The sequence below is a fragment of the Haliotis asinina genome, chromosome 8, assembly GCF_037392515.1.
Source record: "Haliotis asinina isolate JCU_RB_2024 chromosome 8, JCU_Hal_asi_v2, whole genome shotgun sequence".
Taxonomy (NCBI): Eukaryota; Metazoa; Mollusca; class Gastropoda; order Lepetellida; family Haliotidae; genus Haliotis; species Haliotis asinina.
This window is the reverse complement of record NC_090287.1, coordinates 20,847,253-20,869,500: the sequence shown is the minus strand read 5'-3', so window position 1 is coordinate 20,869,500 and position 22,248 is coordinate 20,847,253. Positions and strand designations below refer to the sequence as shown.

At 38.5% G+C, this 22,248-nt stretch overlaps 1 protein-coding gene across 17 annotated transcripts in view; it reads left to right on the top strand.

Annotated features, from left to right (window-relative positions):
- LOC137295405 (ryanodine receptor-like) overlaps positions 1–22,248 on the top strand; it is a 173,589-nt gene that overhangs the window by 81,247 nt on the left and 70,094 nt on the right. For 15 of the 17 annotated variants that reach the window (XM_067826763.1, XM_067826757.1, XM_067826752.1 and 12 more), the window contains exons 27-55: positions 771–815; positions 2,866–2,950; positions 3,593–3,713; positions 4,091–4,187; positions 4,288–4,365; positions 5,113–5,171; positions 5,502–5,566; positions 5,759–5,863; positions 6,261–6,380; positions 6,637–6,818; positions 8,633–8,728; positions 10,054–10,125; positions 10,462–11,272; positions 12,299–12,482; positions 13,282–13,368; positions 14,082–14,268; positions 14,742–14,823; positions 15,241–15,362; positions 15,793–15,868; positions 16,298–16,477; positions 17,468–17,617; positions 18,188–18,303; positions 18,841–18,899; positions 19,122–19,220; positions 19,636–19,734; positions 20,041–20,317; positions 20,780–20,904; positions 21,148–21,296; positions 21,748–21,955. In XM_067826763.1, coding sequence (XP_067682864.1) covers positions 771–815; positions 2,866–2,950; positions 3,593–3,713; positions 4,091–4,187; positions 4,288–4,365; positions 5,113–5,171; positions 5,502–5,566; positions 5,759–5,863; positions 6,261–6,380; positions 6,637–6,818; positions 8,633–8,728; positions 10,054–10,125; positions 10,462–11,272; positions 12,299–12,482; positions 13,282–13,368; positions 14,082–14,268; positions 14,742–14,823; positions 15,241–15,362; positions 15,793–15,868; positions 16,298–16,477; positions 17,468–17,617; positions 18,188–18,303; positions 18,841–18,899; positions 19,122–19,220; positions 19,636–19,734; positions 20,041–20,317; positions 20,780–20,904; positions 21,148–21,296; positions 21,748–21,955 — 4,136 coding nt within the window. The remainder of the gene's footprint in view (positions 1–770; positions 816–2,865; positions 2,951–3,592; positions 3,714–4,090; positions 4,188–4,287; positions 4,366–5,112; positions 5,172–5,501; positions 5,567–5,758; positions 5,864–6,260; positions 6,381–6,636; positions 6,819–8,632; positions 8,729–10,053; positions 10,126–10,461; positions 11,273–12,298; positions 12,483–13,281; positions 13,369–14,081; positions 14,269–14,741; positions 14,824–15,240; positions 15,363–15,792; positions 15,869–16,297; positions 16,478–17,467; positions 17,618–18,187; positions 18,304–18,840; positions 18,900–19,121; positions 19,221–19,635; positions 19,735–20,040; positions 20,318–20,779; positions 20,905–21,147; positions 21,297–21,747; positions 21,956–22,248) is intronic. The other 2 variants (XM_067826761.1, XM_067826762.1) reach the window with 2 other exon arrangements.

Here is a 22,248-nt window from a genome sequence, read left to right as displayed (position 1 = left end):
GTGTGTGCTGCTGAAAGTCAAATTTTAACATATATTTGATATTATGCATTCTTGAAATATTCATGCGTGTGAAATCATTTGTGATAATGGGATCCAAATATTTAAGTAAGAAGTTGTATGTATGACCTTTTGATAGAATCTTCGAAAGAATTCCAAATGTATATTAGGTTCTCATGGAGTAATGTTATACTTTTGGTGAAAATGGTAAATCAGTGTTCATTCTAGATTTCAGCATCAATTTTATTGATAATTGAAGATTGCAACATGCTCGGCACGTGGCTTCAAATACATGTCCATCATAAGCAAAACAGATGCATATTGCAAATGTAGACATTTCTCATTATTTACTTACCGACGTGTTGACATTGGAAAAATTCAGTGTGCATACTACACTGGTTTTTAATTTGGATATATTTTAAAAACAACAAATAAAGGACAAAATGCACCCTGAATCACATAATACCATTCTGCAGATCAGTGGGCAAAATTATCGTTCAAGGAGCAAACTTTGGAATGTATGATCAAACTGACTTTTTGTTCCAAGAAAAGATGTTGCGTTAGTTATATATTTAGAAAAATTACCCCACCCAGTATTCTAACTGACCTGCCTTATAAGCCCAAAGTGTAATCCTGCTGCTAGAGTGAACACTGGTAACTGATGGTACATTATACAAAGTGTTGTGTCACCTGTGCTTTATCACTGTCCAGGCTCCAGTTGTGTGTGTAGAATCTATTTCATGTTGTATCCATCATCATTTACTGCTTTCAAGGAAGTAAGTTACAAGACCGATTAGCAGCCCTAGGTCTGCATACAGGTAACATACACAATCTGTTATCTCATTACCAATAGATCCTAGACACCAGTGCACAAAACTATCAGTATTCCTATTACTATGACTGTCGATCCTTTTAACATTTGGGTCACTTCCCAGACATCTTTGTAAATGTAAATGTCCAAGAAATAAAATATTTTAAAAAAATATTATTTTGTATAAAATTTTGATACCGAATTTGATTATCAAATTTTGACACCAAATATGTGTTTATTTGCCTTAACCTCACCTCATCATTAAATCCATGTGATTTGTGAGCAAAGTCCATCAATCCAAATAAGTGTTAAGTTTGGATATTTAACTGCTTTTGGAATTGTAAATTTTTGCTCAAAATGTTTTTGCTTGGATAACATTTTTCTTTTTCAGATTTATTTGGTTTTTTGTTTGATTTGAAGTGGCCCAAATGCTAAACACTCTTATTCTCTCTCTTTAAATTTGATGTTTTAAATGATGAAGTATCCTAAAAGCACCTTGTACTTGTTTTCTTTCGTGACTTGTAATAAAACAATGTTACAATCAGATTAGACAACTTTAAGCAACTGGTTGTCACATTATAGGCTGTGAATGAAAGATTTTGAACTGTTTTAGGATTCAGTACAAGTGGTAAACGTTTTCTTAATCTTCTTAACATGTTAATGCTTGAATCTTCACATAAAACAATAATTTTTAGTACTGACTGACTTTACATTTCTGAAACATCTGAACACTAGCTGCAGATCTGAATTCAGTGGTTATTGGCCGTGGAATGACGTTTGGCTGCACAAATGCAAAAAAATCCAGACTAGAAAAAAATGGCTTGCTTTTCTGTAACTGACACAGCTACTTAAACATGATGCTAGTTCTCCTGGTGTGTATTCGTTTCAATATTTGCAATAACCCCTTAACTGTAACAACTTATGAACAGTCCGTAAAATAAATGTGCATATTGTGCTATTCTGTATCAATTAACCTGATAAACTAGCATGATACATGGCAATAGAAGCTCACCTTATTATTCAACCCTGTGGATATGTGGTGTATCAGTTTGGAATAGCTTCCATGATACTGTTAAAAAATGCATGAAAAATTGAATTTACTATATAGCCATTGTATCATGGCCTTATGTGTATGGTTTTGGGAAAATTTTTATTTCATCTTTGCAAAAAACGAATTTGAGCTCACAAATATTTGAGATTTTTGCTCAGCTTGTATTTTCCAATTCTGTACTATATACCATATTTACCTTGGCCTAACTTTTTTAACATCGATGGTTTGTCATTGGTCTTAATGTTCAATTCAACAAAGTTTTCAAACAGTTCAGATAAAAATCTTAATTGTGAAAAACAGTTCTGGTGTACATAATGCTGGTTCTTGTTGTGTTGGATACTGCAACAAATCTATGTTTTCAGGGTTTTTCCAAGTTGGTACATACACTGTATCGCACATGTATCATGTATCACTCATTGTAGTCTATCTGTTGTATATCATCATATATCTCCTCCCGACCCTATATATGTCTGTGACTGTTGTATAATTGGAATATTTGGCTTTCATAATGGCCTAACAATCTGATAAACAGCTTGGCTATGTCTGCTATTTGTTGATACACTTTGAACTTTAATTGGAAATGCGCTTACTTTCAGCTGGGGACATACATTTTGAAAGTTAATGTTTAATATTCTTTTCTATGTGCACTTTATTATTATAACTCTTCATGAGTAATACTCTTCAAAATGGTAGATATTCCAGGAGATATTATAAGCAAACTCTTTAAAGTAACTTCCCTAGGACCACAGGAACAGGTAAGAATAAAGGAGACTAGTTTGTTCACAGGATCATAAGACCAGAAAGTGTTAATTTCCTGTGTAGGCGTTAGATAAGGCTATAGTAATAGGGACATAATAGTAAATGGGGTCAGGGAAGGACCTGGGACAGAATGGTAACTGGGTCAGAATGGTAACTGAGGGCAGGATAGTAATAAGGGACATGATGGGAAGTGGTAGACACGATAGATATGTGTGATGGAGGCTGATATGTTTTTTCTGTATTTCAGCCATGACACGAGAAATCTCTGAGACCTCTGTGAAGACAAGAACCTACAGGGCAGAGTTAACATACGCTGTTTCTGGAGGGAAATGGCAAGTATTTGGTGAATTCAAAGCCTCTTCAGTTCCATATTTAGATTTGTTCCTGTAAGTTTCAGAGATAAGAAACATCTGCATGAGTGTATTACTAGAGGGATGAATTAAACTTTCCAGAAGTGATCTTTCCCTTTATGTTGAGCTCTATACAATCTTCAGATCTTTAGAAGTAGTATATATGAAAAGCAAGATTTATGGATGTTAACGTCTTTATTTTAAATAACATGATGATTCGGGATGTATACTTCTTCTTCACCTGATGAAGGTGCAAGCATAAATTCCCAAATGTTATGCTATTGACAATAAAGAAACTGACATCAATAAATCTTGCTTTTCTTATATGCCAGCTTACCAGGTGGAGTCAGAACGTAAAGACCAGATTTCCTAATTCTCTGGGCAGTGTTTAGATCTACTAGATCAGAGAAGTCGCCAAAGTAGACAGATTGTAATGGTGTTAGATGTTCCTGACTTGGGCCCCATGTAACGAAGCCGTCATTGGGTTCAGACGAATGTAACGCCAGTGGACAGTCTTAGTCTTTGCCTTCTAAATGGAATGGTACCTTAGATGTTTAGCCACACATAGCAAAGGTATGTGAATGTTGATTACAGCTCTGACTAACACATGACCATTCACTGTAGGTACTATGAGTTTGAGGTGGTGACACCCGGCTTCATGAAGGTTGGTTGGATGAAGAAGTCAGCTGCTCCAGGGGTGGATATCGGTCTTGATGGGATGTCGTATGGGTTCGATGGATATGTGGTGAGCACAAAGAAAGGTTTACAGTGAGGGCGTCTCTAACATTTTCTACATACTGTTGATGGCTAGACTTTACTGTCTGGGATTGCACAGACTATCCACAATATATATATAGTCTTGAAAGTTTTGAATCAAGGTGTTTGTAAATTTTATGTTGGTAATGTGATTTGCAGTCAGTGAGTGTAAACGACTGTCATACAATTACATAGTCAGTACTGTTCTATATTTCATTGCGTGACATTCATTCATGTGATCTGATATGAGGTAGTAAAATGTGTTTTGGTTCAAGCATTTAATTTCTGCTCACGTTTAGTGGTCAAAATTTTGTTGAAACTATGAAGTCAGTTAAAGGACTGATGCCATGTGACTGTTCTTTTCAGGGTCGTAAGTGGCATGAAGGATCCGAGCGGTACGGCAAAGTGTGGCAGACGGGCGACGTCATTGGTTGTCTCCTGGACATGAGTGACAAGACAATCTGTAAGTAGTGCTATAAGCATAAATATTTCAAATAATGTTTTTACGTGATGTGATGAAACTGGTTTTGTTGTTCATGTCATTTCTTCTTCCTTTGTTTCAGCTTTCTCGCTGAATGGTGAGCTGATGATGGATGCTTTGGGACAGGAGATTGCCTTCAGAGAGGTGGATGTGGAGGAATGTAAGTCACCTGTTCAATGGAATACAGTGAGACCCGGATATCCGGAAACATTCATTATGGAGTTAATCATTTGGACAACTGAATATGTGGATTTCTGGATTTCCGTAGTCCAGACTTTATTGTTGGAAACAGTAGTGAGCACACAATTCATGGTTAAAATCACATCCAAAACAGCATGGTCATTTTAGTTTGCCAATTACATCTTACTCAGTGTCAGTTAGGCCTGCTTATCACCACCAATACCCTGGTGATCAGTCATTAATTGGATTATCAGACCTTGTCTCGTATCAAAAAACATATGGACACTCATGCTTCTCTTCACACAGTCAGAGGTAGATCAAAGCTTCATATGGACAAGTGAGCCAATTTTGTGTTGATTTGGTGAGTTTGTTTGTAGAATTTACTGTCCACAAATGGAAACCAATTATCCCTTATAGACAGTCACGTTTATACCGTAAGAGATTGGTTTCACAGGAGAATTGACCATAAGGCAAGGTTTCCGGGTTTTTGAGGTTCGTGTATCAGGTGTCTCACTGTACATCATAGACTATGGTTAAGTCAAGTTCCTCCTTTTAGAAATGACTGTTTAATGTCACACTCAGCTATATGGTGATGCTCTGTAAATAATAGAGTATTACAGATGGTCTTTTAATTACATGGTGATGGACAAGATGTCCACCCATGTGAATTGTTTATGAGACTAGTAATTCATGATTCCTTGATTTTGATTATCATTCTGTTCTTCAGCCTATGTCCCGGCCATGACACTAGCAGCTCACCAGCAGGCCAAGTTTAACTTCGGGCAGGTATGGAAAACAAGCAATCACTGACGATTGATCAGTCACTCTTAGATACAGATCATCTTTTGCATTCCATTGCTGTTTTGTTGTTAACTCGATAGTTTACAAGACATGTCACTTTAACTTATCTTATATGCAAACTTAATTAAGTATGGACATAAATTAGATTACACCTTTCCTTATTTGAAAGTTTTATTCTGTTTATTTTAGTAATGTGAAGTACAAGATTCCTGAAGTTCAAGATGACCAGTTTCTAAAGAGAGAGAGAGAAGAGTTCTTCTTGAGAAGAGTTCTGTTAATGAAACATCCTCTCTATGTTTGTCTGTTTTTCTGCAGGATGTGAACACTCTGAAGTACTTCACCTGTTGTGGTCTCCAGGAGGGCTATGAACCATTCTGCGTGTAAGTAGAGTTTCATATCATAAAGCCCTTAGTAGTGAGGGCTCCATGCGGTCTCAGGTTTGGCATTTTATTAGTCATGTACTTTTTCTTGTTATTGTGTCCTCACCACCAGACATTTCCTGATGTTTTGAGTTTTTAAGTGAAGGTGTCTCTATGGTTAATAATGATGAAACTATGTTAATCTGTTGCCAGGAACATGACCCGCCAGCTGACGCTGTGGTACGGGAAGGAACAGGCGCTGTTTAAGCCGCTGGACACCCCTAATCCCAGTCTTGAGGTCGTCAGGATCCCAGGAGGGTCAGTATGACAGAAATATGTGACACTTGAATGAATCCATGTGCAGGTTAGGTTCAATGGAACGAGGAATATATTTCCTGAAATAAATGCTCAAGACTACCTTTCTTTCAGATGCACTTTGTTCTTACTATTTAACTGCATGTGATATTGATGTGCATTTGAAATTGAATGTTTTGTGATAATATTTTCAGCTACGAACCATGTTTTTGTAATGTGTTTACATGTGTTGAAGGTACAAACTCCCAGTATTGTTTTTACTTGACATCTATTGGGCTGTATAAAACTACGAAAATTCCAGAGCAGAGGTAGCTAAAATGTTTATCAACTGTCTCCATTTATAATGTTTCTCTTCTCTCTTATGTTTTCAGTGAGATATTGTTTCCTATTCTTTGTGCAGGTCAAATGTGACTCCAAGTCTGAAGGTGATGTCGAAGACTTTCGGAACGCTGGAGAAGGTTCACCTGGACTACTTCCGTCTCAGTCTTCCAGTCAAGTGCAATGATGAGTTTGTCACCAGGTAAGATCAGAGAAGAAAACAAGAACCAAACCCATCCCTCACTTACCTGAGCCCAACCTCTAACTGCCTCAACCACACGCCCATCCCCCAAAACCTCCAACTGTCCTACCCATACATTTCCAATTTAATCTGTCTCACCTGTATTGGTCATGCATTGAAGGGTTCAAAACCTACACAGTCCATGTATTGAATGGATTGCCACTTGAACTGTTTACATATTACTGGGGTTGCTAGTTAAACTATTCTTATATTGCAGGGATCGCAACTTTGCTCAGTCTATGTTGGAGAAGCGTTTGAACCTGGAGAACCTGCGTCGTCGCGATGTGGACATCGAGGAGGAGGCGCCAACAGGTGGGACGTTGTCCAGCAGTCAGGAAAACTACAGTGATGCTAACATCAGTGACGCTTCTCTAGAACGTGCTAATAAAGCTACCACAGGTGAATGGCCCCACTAATAGCATGCTCGGGCAAAGGCACTGTTTTACTTTCAGGGAGAAAATTTTATCTTGCATGTTAGAAATTCTGATTATTTTATTTGAAGTTAATTTAATTTTGGGAATTTGAAAATATTGAATCTTTGTTTTTCATTTAGAATTTTGTCACTTTTATTCATTTCGCTGGACAGTGTGTGGATTTCAGAATTGCTGCATTTAGTGAGTAAAGGACACTTTTTTTATTTAGTTTTTGTTTTTATATTTTTCCGATTATGATCATGCATATTGCATGTATTTCTTAAAACATTGCCTTTCATTACCATGTTGAAACTGCCTAGTGATCCAAATGCTCTTCCTTCACTGGCTCCATTGAAGCATAGGTATCAATACCAATGCGAATGTAAAGCATGTGTATGGTTAATGATATGGAGTGTATGGTTTGTGCAATACCAGAATTCAGTAAGGTTTATAATGAACAGCATTATAACAAAATGATCTGATGATGATTTCATCTGCCTTCTATCTGAGAACAAGAACAAGAACAAAAACATATACTGGTACTTGAATCTTTTATCTTGGCACATGTACTGTGTTATTGGCTCTTCTATGTGTGAAGAAATTCATCCTTTGTTTTGGCCAAGTCAGTATGTCTTACTAAAACAGGAGATAATGATTGATACACAGCAGGCAAATGTTAATTTTGTACATGATATAAACAGAGATTACTGCACTGCCATACCAGTATATTGCATACTGATTTGACAAGAAGTGTCAGACTACGAGAAGTTTGCTAAAATGTGTACAATTTCGATATTACCTATTATTTCCTAATCTTTTTGAGCTCTTATTTAGGAAGAAAATGAACTCATCATATTTTCCATTCTTGAAAACCCAAGTAGTTGAATAACATGAACAAACCTTTGCTATGATGTCAATTCTACTGAGACATCATTTCATTATAATAAGATTTGATTTACAATGAAACAAAAGTGAAATACTGATCACATGAACAATACATTGGTTTTCATGATTTGAAATTTGCACAAATGCACATACAATATTGTTTAAGTCTATGGGCAGTAAAAGACAGTAAGTTTGTACTGGTGAACATTGCTTACAGTTTGTGAAGATTTTGCTTTAAAAGTTGTAAAATGGTAATATGTTTTGTTTTTGTGTTACCAGGGATACCCTCCAGTGACATTGTTATTTATTTATAGTTTGGTTTGAATCTCAGACCTTCAACCTCGAACAAACTAATTAGCAGTAGAAGGCCTTAGTTGGCGACTAAATAATTGTTGTTTATTTTAATACATACCTATCTTATGCATGATGTTTTTTGCATACAGAAATGTTTTATTCATGTTGAAGACTTTCTGTGATGTTCTTGTCTGATTTGGCTGTCTATTATATCAAATATTAGCAATCCTGTATTTTAATTCAACTATCATGTTTAGTGTTAGACCTAATGTGGGCATTGGGATAGAGTAGTATTTAATATGTTGGGTTATCACACTCAAGACCTGGGAGTCAAGACCTGGGTTTGACTCCCCAACATGGGTAAAATGTCTGAAGCTCATTTCTGGTATGCCACTGTGATTTTGCTTGAATATTGGTAAAAGTGGCATAAAACTTAACTCACACTCACTCTGACCTAATAAATGGGCATTTTTTCAATTGAATTGTAATAACAGTGAAGATATTGAGTGTTCATGGTGGGCACATGAGTAGGGTGAAGAGATTTCCAGCTCAGACAAGCCATGACTGTGATGTACATTAATGAATGTGTGTTGAGAGCTGAGTGTGTTTAACCCCTTATAGACCAGAGTAGTGAGAGTGGGTCGGGCGAGCATGACGATCGTCCCCACCATAACCATGTCCCCGACAGCATTCTGGAGGACACCATACCAGAGGCTAGTAAGTCCATTATATCATCACAGATTCTTGTTGGTTACCATGGGGAATAATGAGGGACTGTGTCAAAGGGTTTTGAGTGAAATACATATTTAGATTTGTGAATCACTGGAAAACAGCATTTATTTATACAATTTTTGTTAAGTTTATGTAACATTTTATTTAGTGGACAGTTTGAGTTGTCCAGTAATATTTGAGAGGAATATTGGTATCTAGGAATCATTGGATGACGACATTTATGTATACAAATTGAATTAAGGTAATTTAAAGAGAACATGGATTTGGAGTTGGACTGTGTTTAAAGATTTTGAGTGGAATATTTTGATTTTTGAAGCATAGATTTTAAAGTGAAATATTTAATAATGGACTCTACAGGGTAAGTTTATTTACAAGCAATATGTTTCGAGTTTTGTCAGTTATATGATTTGAATTGTTTATGTTGACAATAAGGTGGTAAGTGTCAGAAGCTGTTTGGTCAAATCTTATGGAATAGTTTTATATACTGCAGTTCCTATTTTGATGTTTATATATTAGAAGCAGGATTAATATGCATGAACTAGCCTCACACTTTTTAGAGCTCTTTTTTCCTATTTTGGTGCTGGTATAGTGTTAAAGCATCCGAATTATGAGGAAAATATTGTCAGCTAGATAGTGGAACATTTCAGTCAGTTGTATCTGTCATTATTAGTTATCAAAAGAACATATTCATTTCAAGATAATGCTTATTGCAGAACAAGCAAATGCACTTGGATATTTTTCAAGAGATGAAAAATAAAGATGTCATGGTATGACCATTTTAGAGAGGAACTGTAAGGTTAATTCTGGGAATCTGGGAGTTGTGGCTTTTGCATGGATGCATCATGTGACATTGATGGCATACTATTCTGCATTGAGCTGAGACTGTAAGATCTGAATTGAAGCATAGTAATCTGCATTGAGCTGAGACTGTGAGATCTGAATTGAAGCATAGTAATCTGCATTGAGCTGGGATGGTGTTAATGCAGCATGTTTAGATTACTTCATCAGACAGCATGCTTCATGTATATATGATGCTAAGTTTGAGCATCATGTATTATTCTACTGAAGGTTTATGTTACTTGTAAGGACAATACAGAACCAGTAAACTAAAAAGGCTTCTCAAGATGAGACTATTTTAAGAGAATTTCATTTAAAGTTGTCAGAGTACTAGAAAAATATTCATTTGTAATGAAAGTATCTGCCTGAGCTGCTGTATATTAAGTTGAAGACAAGTGTTTTTCTATAAATGTTCTGTTCTTGGTTGTTGTTGTTGTTGATGTTGTTGCTGATGGTGTTGCTGTGATGAACAGATGAAGAAGATTATACTCCGGAGGAAGGCCCTGACATGCTCAATGGTGGACCTGATCTCACTCTACGGAAAAGTAAGCATTAGACATCATAATGTCATGAAGCTATACTCATGGTTTCACTGTTATCAGGAGGTACAAATGGTCTGTATGATGCTTCCAAAAGTTTACCTTTTAGGCTTAATGGATACATATAATAGTGGATTTGAATCCCATATTTGTCGTGATTATGTTTCTGTGTTTGTCAGGGCAATATCCAGGCTCATTGGTTCATCAAAGTGCTAAATATCTAGGACATGTGCGAGTGTAGGTTCTCCTCTCTAATTCAGTTGACATACATGCTGTTAGTGCATTTTAGAGTTTGTACCAAAGACAAAGTCACTCAGAAGTATGGTATTGTTTTCTTGACAGCACTGCACAGAGGTCTGACTGATGACAGTTCTGTTGATGACAGAAGGAAAACCTTCAGGCAGACATCCAAATCTGGTAAAGGACGTTCGCTGGATGACACTGCCATCACAGATAGGACAGGAGGAGGCTTGAAAGCAGCTGCTAGTGAATCTCAACTGAATGAGTCATCTGATTCTTTCTTGACTCCACCCAAAGAGAAGAGATCTGGATCCAAACTGTCCCTCCTTGCTGACAAGATGCTTGACTCAGCCAAACACATCGGTGATAACAAGAACACTAAACGTGGCAAGTCACCATTCACATCCATCTTCAGAAGATCCAAGTCTCGTGATCCGTCTCCCAACAATATGGGAAGAACACGTTCAACGGAGTACTCCAGCTTGGACAGGAAACACGACATGTCCAAGAGGCTTGGCAAGGACATACAGAAAGCTACACCAAAGAAATCAGCAACGCTTCCACCAGTCAGGATCACATCTGGTTCCGACATTACAGACTCTCAGGACCTGGACATAGAAGGAGAATTCATCCCATTTGAGTTTCAGGATCAGATGAAGCGGAGACCAATGTTACCTGAGTTTCCAGAAGGGTCAGAGAGTGGATTTGAGGAAATGGCCGAGTTGAATGCCCTGGCTGAACAGATAGATGAGTATTACTATGCTGTGAGGATTTTCCCTGGGCAGGATCCATCACAGGTGTATGTGGGCTGGGTCACAACCAACTTCCACTTCAATGAAACGTCCTTCGATTGCAAGAAGATCAGGCATGTTGTTCTATCCACCATGGACATGGATTACAAAATTAAGTCCAGGTACGTATTTAGGAGATAAACATCATGTGTTGGCCAATTTCCGGGTGTTATTGAGTATTTGAAGACCGGGAATGCATTTGGAACCGACGGCGTCAGCCGGAGGTTTCAAATGAAATATTCCCGGGCTTCAAATACTCAATAACACCTGGAAATTGGCCAACACGTGATGTTTATCGACATTGTAAACACAAAAGTAAACCAAAGGGGTTTTAGTGTCTGCACTCGTTTACATCGAATACGGATACAGCAGTGAAGTATCATCAGCTGGCCGTTTCAGCTGGTTCCCATGGTAGCATCTGGAGCTGCTCATTTGTGACGTCATTCTAACTTTACGTCACAATATGATTTGAATGACGTCACCACTGTCGATGACACAACAAAACAATTGTTTACATGTCAATACGCGGTGAATAGTCTTTCAGTTTCCGGGAATCTAATACCATTTAATCATGTTTTTCAACCAATCAGATTACAGAACACAGTAACTTTTGGTTTACAATGGATGGATGGACAGCTTTTCTCTCTTCTCTTGCATTTTATGGTTCTCCATTCATTCTTGGTTGTTTTAAGGGTAAGGGTCATCTCAGCCAAATATCCCTTACACTCATGAACATTTGTTGCGCTGTAACAATAGGAAAAAAATATTTAGGACCTTATAAATTCCAATAAAAAAGTTTATGAATAATAGATTTCTAGTCATAGAATGATTCCCAGCAAATGTCAAACTTTTAACAAAATTCATTAATGCCTGTTGTTCTGATAGAAAATGGTTTCCAACATGTTTGACCTTTTTGTGAATTTCATATGACCTGTGCTTATCTGGGTTAGAATTGATCTTAATCGCTTGTTGCAAGAGGCGGCTAATGTGATCTGGTGGTCAGACTAGCTGACTTGATTGACACTTTATTTCCAATTGTGTAGGTTGATGCTGCTGTTGATCACTGGACCATGTGGTCCATATGGCTGAAATATTGCTGAGTTTGCCATTACACTAAACTCCCCCGCTCTTGTGACTTTGTTCCTCAGTGTCAGCAGGAAGAACTGCTACATGGTGTCAGCAGGAGACCTGCAGCAGAGATACGCAGACTCCAACCAGGAGATGTCAGGCAAGAGGTCATCACCTGGCCTTGTCATCGGATGTTTCATCGACTGCTCCACAGGCATGCTCAGTTTCACAGTCAATGGCAAAGAGGTCGCCAACAAGTTCCAGGTGAGTTCAGGACACTACTGGTGCTCTTGAGGAGATTCAAAGGGTTAAGATGTCACAGTCACTTTTGCACTTTTGGCCAAATGTACAGTCCACTCTCATTAACAGGCAGGTGAAGAGGACAAATCAAAGGTGTCTGCTTGTATGGTTTGACACTTGTCAGCAGTGTTGTTTTCAGTGTGTTTTATCACTCCCTAGACTTCTAATGTCAGGAGGTTGTAGGGTAGCCTTGATATTTTAGTGTTTTTTGTCACACTGAAGACTGAGGTTTGATTCCCCATATTAAACACAGTGAATACATACAATTACTTTAAAAAGTACATGTTCTTTTTACATCGTAAAACCTGCATTCGCTCGTTCACTCACTCTCTCACCCACTCACCTGCTCACCTGTGAAGGTCCAGGGCAGAATAGTCCTTCAGCAACTCGCGCTTGCCATAAAAGGTGACTCTGCTTGTCGTAAGAGGCAACTAATGGGATTGGGTAGTCAGGATCGCTGACTTGGTTGACACATCATCGGTTCCCAGACAGACTGCCACCTTATAGCTGGAATGTGGTGTTAAACTAAACTCACTCACTCACTCACTCACTCACTCACTCACTCACTCACTCACTCACTCACTCACTCACTCACTCACTCACTGTTAGATTTAAACACCGTGAATATTTGAATTTACTTAAAATTTACAGTTCTTTTTAGATTGTTTTCAACCCTATATGGAAAATAAGTATTATCCAAGCCACAGCTTTATTTCAAGAGGTTGCCACTTCTACTATCCATTGTGTACCTTGATGTTACCAGGTGGAACCAGGCACCAAGTTGTTCCCAGCTGTGATATGCGAGCCCACAATCAAAGAAATGTTCCAGTTTGAAATGGGCAGCCATAAGGTGAGAGTGCAAAGGCACATGCTACTCACTTCAACTGTTGACCCATTAAGATCTGTGTTAGAATTTGTCTTCGGTGCCCCATGCTTGTTGTAAGAGGCAAATGGGATTGAGTGGTCAGATTTGCAGGCTTGGTTGACACATGTCATCGGTTCCCAGCAGCATGGTCAGGTAGTCTTTTACTGAATTAGGAATAAATGTAATTTTGACTTCAGTCAAAATTACCATATGCTAGCGTTCCACCTACACAGTGTTTGCCATGGATCTCTGATGATTTTCTGTACCATTTCCTGAATCTCATATATGTAATGCTGTCCATGAAGATCCTGGTTAGAATTGATCTTCAACAACCCATGCTTGTCTTAAAAAGCGACTAATGGGATTTACTGGTCAGATTTGTATCCCTGTTGTACTTCGATGCTCATGCTGTTGATCAATGGATTGTCTGGTCCAGGCTTCATTATTTACAGACTGCCACCATATAGCTGGAATATTGCTGATTGCAGCGTTAAACATCAAACAAGCCAACGTATGAAATGCAGTATTCTTTCACTTTTAACAAATAATGAATGTCTCTTCAGTAAATTTTAAATAGTAATCGTTTAAGAATTGTTCTGGAAGAGATGTAGACTATTTTTGATGTGTTGGTTGATGAAGGTGATCATAGATTCTGTCCAGTGAGTCTTACTACAGCTGTAGCACTGGTTGTGTTGCAGACGTCACTGCCACTGTCAGCTGCTGTGTTCCGTGGCCCCAAGTCTGTGATACCGATGAGTCCACCACGCCTGGACGTCCAAGTCCTTGCTCCATGCCACTGGTCACGTGTGCCCAACATCGCTGTCAATGTCCACACAATGAAGCTGTCCGATATCAGAGGACACAGTATGCTGTGTGAGAAACCAGGTACGTTATGGAGACAGGTTCCAGCAGGAACATGAAGACTTAAAATGTATAATTAGGTCACATCTTAATGCCAGGTTTAGAAGTTGGATGGAAGAAAGAAGTGACATCTGGCTCAGATTTAAATTCTTCTAAATGTTTCTTCTCAAACTGATAGTGATATAAAATGGAAAAGGGACAGTACTTTAGATGAAGATTCGGCTTTCCTGGTTATGATGTCAATCTGGTTATAGCATCACAAATCTTCTGTTTTATTTGCAGATCAATCAGATTTTTTGGGCATTATATGAATGTGAGATTCTGGAAAGATGTAGTAATCACAAAATACATACTGAACCAAATACATTTTCATAATTATGAAAATATGGTCAGCAAATCCAAGATCCAATGAAAAATCATAAACTAAAAGAATGATGGGCTATTATTATTGATGTTTCTGAAATTATTTTAAAAATACCATATTTGACATATTTCAGTTGCAATGTTGGCCATCCATGTACCAGAGGAGAATCGATGTCTGGACATTCTGGAGCTCATTGAGTATGAGCATCTGTTGGAGTAAGTAATGGTGTTATTGGGACAGGTGCTCATGTCACCTAGTCATGCAAAACAGTCTTCCTTTGATGGCAAAATTGAATTCAGGTTTGGATTCCCCTTTGATCTGTTTCTAGGCTTGTCATCTCGATATATGTGCTTGTACTATGCCAGGCAATGTTAAATAAGACACACTCAATTCACAGGGGTTTTTTTCATGTATATTTAATGGTTTAATGTTTTTATGGTTGTGACTGTTGTAGTCTGTAGGGGCAGTGGGGTGGCCTAGTTGGTTAGAGCATTCACTTGTTACGCCAAAGACCCAGGTTTGATACCCCACATGGGTACAATGTGTGAAGCCCATTTCTGGTGTCACCAGCCATGATACTGCTGGAATATTGCTCAGTCAGTGGTCTGTACATTGTATGTTTTCTCTTCCAGTTTCCATGCTCGGACTCTAGATCTCTACATGGCTGTCTGTGCCCATGGCAACCACCGAGTGGCCAATATCCTGACAAAGCATGTAGATGAGAAACAACTTATGTATTGCATCCAGAGTGAATGTGAGTATTGATGGACTGAAGTTAAGCCAAGAGACAGTTTCTTATAGTATCATTGCATTATCAGTTTTTTGGGAGCTATGTTTGTTGTGATTAATCTTACTCTACCGAAAGGTGTGGTATTGCAAACATATATATTTGCACGATGGCTGTTAAGATATAGTTGTGTTTTATGAATAATTGAGATGTTCATCAGTTGTTTGTTAGAGAAGTGTTTTGGATTTTGCATTGCTTTAACAGTACTCTCCTTCTAAAAACCCACAAAGCAAGGACGTTTATCTTTTCGGCAAACACTTAGAGAACGTAATGACTGGCTTGAGGAAATAGGAAATGGAATTTGATTAATTTCATCTGTCTCTGTTATGCATCCTCTTCTTCTTGAACTGTTTTAATGTATTTAATTGAAACTAATATATTGTGGTTTGTTTTTCAGACATGTCTGGTCCTTTGCGACATGCTTTCCACAACCTCCTCATAGCTATGCATCTTTCATCACACACAGCTGCTAGGCAAGTGGTATTTTTATGTGTTTAATTATTCTGTGATCAAATATAGCCAAAACTGATGAAAAGAAGGTTTTTCAGATTGCTTACATGTAGTGTGAAATTCACTGGCACCATGAGCTGATGAAGTATATGAAGATCTTTAGAACATTCAAACCAAAGTTAACATATATGAACATGCATTCTTATATGAAATGAGATGATGTCATATCTCCACATGCACTGTCACTGTCCATGAGGCAGCAGGTCAATAGTAGCTTGTAGATTTTTGCAAAGGACACATTACATCTGTGATTGTTTATTGCCTATGTGACGTAAAAACTTAACTCACTTGCTGTGAGTTTTTTTTTAAAGATATGCAAAGATCTGATTGTTCGTACAAAGCTGCACATGACAGAGTAATTTACAGGAGAATGGCAATATTTGTTGTGTCAGGATTCTGACCCAGAATGAGTTCATCATACCTCTCACGCCGAACACCAAATCACTGAGTCTGTATCGCAAGCTGAGCCCGCTCGCAGACAGCTACAAGATCAAGCACCAGATCCCCAGCATGGAGCAGAGTGTCTCCATCAGGCCCATCCTGGCTCTGTCAGACAAAGACATAGATGCCAGGTCTGTATGGTCTTGGATTGTTTGCTTCTTTGTTTGGTATCTGTTTTATACTGAATTATTCCTGCTGAGACCATGTCTACCAAAGAAAACTTTCCCACAGTCCAGAAAAATGCATAAAAGTCCACAGTAATTGTGGAAATAGCAACATACACACAATACCTCACTACTGAATCAGTAAAAACCGCAAATTTAAGTTGCTAATACTGGAACAAATGATGAAAAGATGGCAAGTTCGATTTTCCTTCAGGAAAACTTTCTTTGGTAGGCCTGGAGACTGTGGTTTGTAAATGACTGGTTCAGTACCAGACATGTTCAGTGATCTACAAATTCACCGAAGCAATTCAGCAGTGAATAATGGACTTGTCAAAGAAAACCTTCAAAGAGATTTTTGATGGAGAGGACATATTCTAGGTCTAGGATTACCAAGATGTAAGGCCTGGAGATAGCACAATAAGAACCATGGTATTATATTGTTTGTTTTAGATGTAGGGTACCTGAGGTTAAGGCAATAGTTATGTGTATATCATCCCCGCCTAAAGACATTGGTATTTGACTATTAATCATGTGTCTCAATAAGAATAGCACAATAAGAACCATGGTATTATGTTGTTTGTTATAGATGTAGGGTACCTGAGGTTAAGGCAATAGTTATGTGTATATCATCCCCGCCTAAAGACATTGGTATTTGACTATTAATCATGTGTCTCAATAAGAATAGCACAATAAGAACCATGGTATTATGTTGTTTGTTATAGATGTAGGGTACCTGAGGTTAAGGCAATAGTTATGTGTATATCATCCCCGCCTAAAGACATTGGTATTTGACTATTAATCATGTGTCTCAATAAGAATAGCACAATAAGAACCATGGTATTATGTTGTTTGTTATAGATGTAGGGTACCTGAGGTTAAGGCAATAGTTATGTGTATATCATCCCCCTTAAAGACATTGGTATTTGACTATTAATCATGTGTCTCTCATCCTTTCAGGGTACAGCGTGATGGCAAGGACTGCACCTCACCTGTGTTTCCACTGGCCAAACTGAAGTCCTTCATGATGCAAACTCTCAACATTGCTGCTGAGAAGGGAGCTTCACATATCAGAGATCCCATTGGCTGGTCCAATGCCAATCTCTTTGTGTATGTATTTCATGTATACAGTTTTTGACATTTCCAATCTCTTAATTCATATGTAGTGTCTTGAAGTGGCAGAAACAGACAAATTTAATTATGTGTTACTTGAAAATAATACAAGAACCTGTATTGAAACGTCGTGTTCTAGAATTAAAATACTTGTTCTATTAAATGTGTGCCGTTTTGAATTAGTCTTCATAGAGAATGTCCAGAATTTGGCAGGCAAAGGTTTATACATGGGGCATCCTTGTAAACATAGAGAATGTTACATCAGTTCATCCATTGATTTTGTACCCTGAACAAACTTACAGTAATAGTAATGCAATCCAAGCACCTAGCATGGGTTGCATACTCCTCAGTGCACTAAGGAAGGAAATTGAATGGTGTCTCCTACTCTGACCTCAGCCATAATAGATAATGCCCTTTGTCCATGCCTTTGTATTTGGGAACATGCACAGCGTGCTGTTTCCAGGTTCATCCTGAGGGTGGATATCAAAACATTGACCTCAGAAAAAGCAGGTCATGGTGTATTAGGACATTATGTATTTAGGATCATGAATTGTGTCTTGTTTTTAGCCCCATTCTGAAGGTGATTGACAACATGCTGGTGATGGGTTTAATGGATGATGAAGACCTGAGCCACCTCCTCATCCTCCTGGAGCCCAACGTCTTCGGGGACAGGTTTGTCAGACGTGAGTGACTAGTGCTTCTTCCTTTCATGTGTGTGAGAGATGATAGTCTTCAACCTGTAACCTGTTCATTGTTGGTCAGTCTATTGAGGTCATGGATATTTACTGCTGTATATAACACAGGGTCCTTTGTTGGTTGAAAAGAAAGTATGCCTTGGATTCTGCGGTCAGTGGGTCAAGGTTCATAAATTCTGCATCTGTGGGGCATTTATAGTGGTTTTATTTCACAGATGTGTCATTACATGAGATGTTAGAATAAGTTGATGCTTGTTGTTTGGCTTTAAAGATATTGAACAAGAAGGTGTTGCCATGGAGACCGGATCTGACTAGGGTATCCATGTGCATGGTATCTCTCTGCACTTTGAAACCCGCAGCAAGACTTGTACATGAACCCACACAAACACATGAATCCACTGATATTATGGTGCATTTATCTTAAACATGGGATGAAATCCAAGTGTCCTTCACCTGACTAGGCCAGTTAAGGAAAACATCAAAGTTCACAAAATTATGGTCACTGGTTGTTTTATCTTATTCCAGAAAATGCCGTGGGACAGGGACTCTTGAACATGAAGCTAGCTGAAACTGTCAAACTGGAGGTATGGAAAGTTCCTGCTTGACAATGAGATAAAAACACTTAATCATCATTCTCCAGGGCTAGCCTCCTGGTAAACTGACACACACGTGAATTCATTCCCAGGGTTGAATTCTACTAAAAGTGCTAGAAATGTGTATGGTAGGCTTATATTTGTGTCATGTTTAGCTCTGAGGGTGGTGTTGTTACTGTCCTCACTTATAGTGAATTTGTTTTTGTTGTCCAGGTGTGCTGCATCCTCCAGCATCTGTGTGACATCCAGCTGAGACACAGGGTTGAGTCCATCATCGCCTTCTCTGATGGTTTTGTACACAGCGTCCAGAGTGTAAGTTGATGACTAGATGTTGTCAAGTCTAGTTTAGTTGCGAAATTGTAAACAGTTAATTGAGGCTTATTGATTGCATTGAAATAATTTAAGGAAAGTCTGTTTTCTTGACTTCCAAGTACAGGAGGTGTTAAAACATCCCACATGTTGCACATGCCATAAGTGCTTTCAGAGCCGTTTTATTACCTGTATGTCTGTCTGTATTTGGGAGGTGTTATTTCTGGAGCAGATCATGTTAAAGGCACACTATTCGTTGACCAAACTTCAAAAGTCTGCAGGTGAAATGATACATTTTAATAGTTTTTTAGTTTAATAGATTATTTAGTTTCTGAAACAACAATTTTGACTGACTCTAACAGTTGGTGTTGATATGCAGATGGTATGTATAACTTAGTTATGACTTTTTATCGTGTAGGACCAGAAGCGTCGTTACATTGAAATCAAGCAGGCTGACCTACCTTCATCTGTGACGGCCAAGAGGACAAGGGAGTTCCGGTGTCCACCACAGGAGCAGGTGCATTCAAGTTGTCTCTCCTATGTTGTAGGAAGTCTATAATGTGGTATCTGTATCTGGCATGTTGGGTAAAGTGAATAGGAAATGTTTAAGTAGATCACAATCTTTTGTTTTGATTGGTTGCAATATGATTAAATTTGAATAAATGTCATGAAGGTCATGATTGTTGCATTGTGAGTTGAAATTCTGTTACGGCTTTCATTTTGACCATACATTGTTTGGTATGATTAATGGATAAGGTAATTTCAGTGTCTCACTTTCATGATGATTTCATGTTCATGTTTTTGACTGAGGTCTTCTGTTCAGATGCGGGCATTACTGACCTTCAAGGTGGAGGAAGAGGAGGACCCTGACCAGCAGTGTCCATGCCGCGAAGACATCCGCGAGTCTCTCCGCAATTTTCATGGAGAACTCCTGCAGCACTGTGACATGCCCACATTCGAGGTCCCTGAAGAAAAGCCAGTGGAGGAGGAGGATGTGCCTAAGAACCTTAGCCTCAAGGACAAGCTGATGATGATGGTGGGACTCAGCAAGGGTCAGCAGGAGAACATTGAAAAGGCCATTGATGATGGGCTCAAGCCAGGTGGGCATAATGACTCTAGAATCTATAGTAATGACCATTTAGAAGGCCATTGATGATAGGCTCAAACAGGATGGGCATAGTGACCCTATGATATATAGTAGAGGTGTAATAAAAGCCAATGGTGATGAGCTCAAGTGGAGTAAGATTCAAGAACAATTTAAGAAGGATAGTTCTGTGGATATACAAGCTCTTTATTACAATATATGAAAATGCTTGTGTCAGCAACTACATGAAAACACTGCATATATGTGTAACAAAGCCGTTGTATATCCAAACAACTACCTCCTTAGATCATCACACCAACTTCTAAATGCCACTCAAAGAAGGGGCGTAACAAGCCTGGTGATTGTGCGTGTGCTTTAAGAAAACCATTGATGATGGGCCTTAGCAAGATGAAGATAATAGTTTGAGAGGCGCAGTGTTTCTGAAAAGAGGTAATGACTTATGTGTGTTTGATTTCAGATTCAATGCAGAAACTCATTACACAAACAATGGTGAAATGGTCAGAAGAGAGCTTCATCTCCAACCAGGACCTTGTGAGAGAGATGTTCAGCTTACTCCACAGGCAGTATGATGGTATTGGGGAGGTAGGTTCTTCTTACTGTCCTGGAAGCTTCAGCTCTTTTCCAAACAAGTTCACTATTCAGTCTTTGAACTCATGGATGACAAAAATATCCTTATAATGATGTTCTGACTGCCAAGAGGAGTGACAGTATTTATCAGCTCCAGAATTGAAATAACTGTCCACATTGTGTGAGGATTGATAAGATTAAATATATTAACAATACTTTGTCCACATTGTCTCAATAACTGAACATTGCTTTCCCCAGCTGATGACTGCTCTGGACAAGTCCTATGTTATCAGCTGCAAGAGTCATGAGGATATCAACCTGCTGCTGAAGAACTTGGGCATCATCAGATCCCTGCTGTTGGTACAGGCTGGCCCAGATGAGGAGGAGCTCATGAAGACCAGTCTCAAGTAAGTAGCTGTAAGAAGCAGGATCTCTGTATCTTCCCATCTTCGTGACTAGTCCCAGAGAGGTAGCAGGTAATATGTGTTAGTCTCAGTAACAGGATCTTTGTGACTAGTAGCAAGCAGTAGTAATATACAGTAGCAATATACTGAGCAAAACAAATAAAGGATCACAGGAAAATTCAAGCATTCCTTTAATATTTTCCAGTTTTCATCACCAGTTTTGAACAGGATTGGGCAGTGAAAACTGGAAAAAAATAATGCATCTACCTGTGATTCTTATTTCTCTCATATGCAGCTGGATGTGTGCAGGGTAGGCTCTTGTCATTAGTTACAGTTTTGACCACAAACATTTGTCAGTGACACTATGGCCCTCACTTCAAGCTTGTTTATTGTCTGTGTGTGAGCATTAGAAAGCTACTTAGTGACTCTCTCACTCATCCACATTTGTCTGCAGTCGTGCCATGGACAACAAGGTGTTCTTCCAGCACCCTGACCTAATGAGAGCCCTGTGTGTCCATGAGACCGTCATGCAGTTGATGGTCAACACCCTGAACAAGGCCCAGCAACAACAGCAGTCGGCCACAGGTGGAGCTCCTGACACTACAGGTCGCCAACCTGCCACCACATCGGAGACCATGGACAGCATTGCTGAACAGAACAAGGTGAGCTTTACCAACTTTACATTTGCCATTTTCCTACATATCGATGTGATGAATGCTCTAGGTAGATGTACACTGTGCAAGCTTGAAATAAGATGAGGATTAAAAAGTGGGAATGACCATTTAATGAATATTGATGAAATTTTACTTTTTTATGGTTTATATAATAACTCCTATGTTTATATTTAAAAAAACAAATCTTTATTTTTCACTGCCATATATATTTAAGGCTTTGAAATTGTAGAATGTTATTTGGTTTGAATTATTATATCAAAGAATATGTTTGAAAAAGCTTT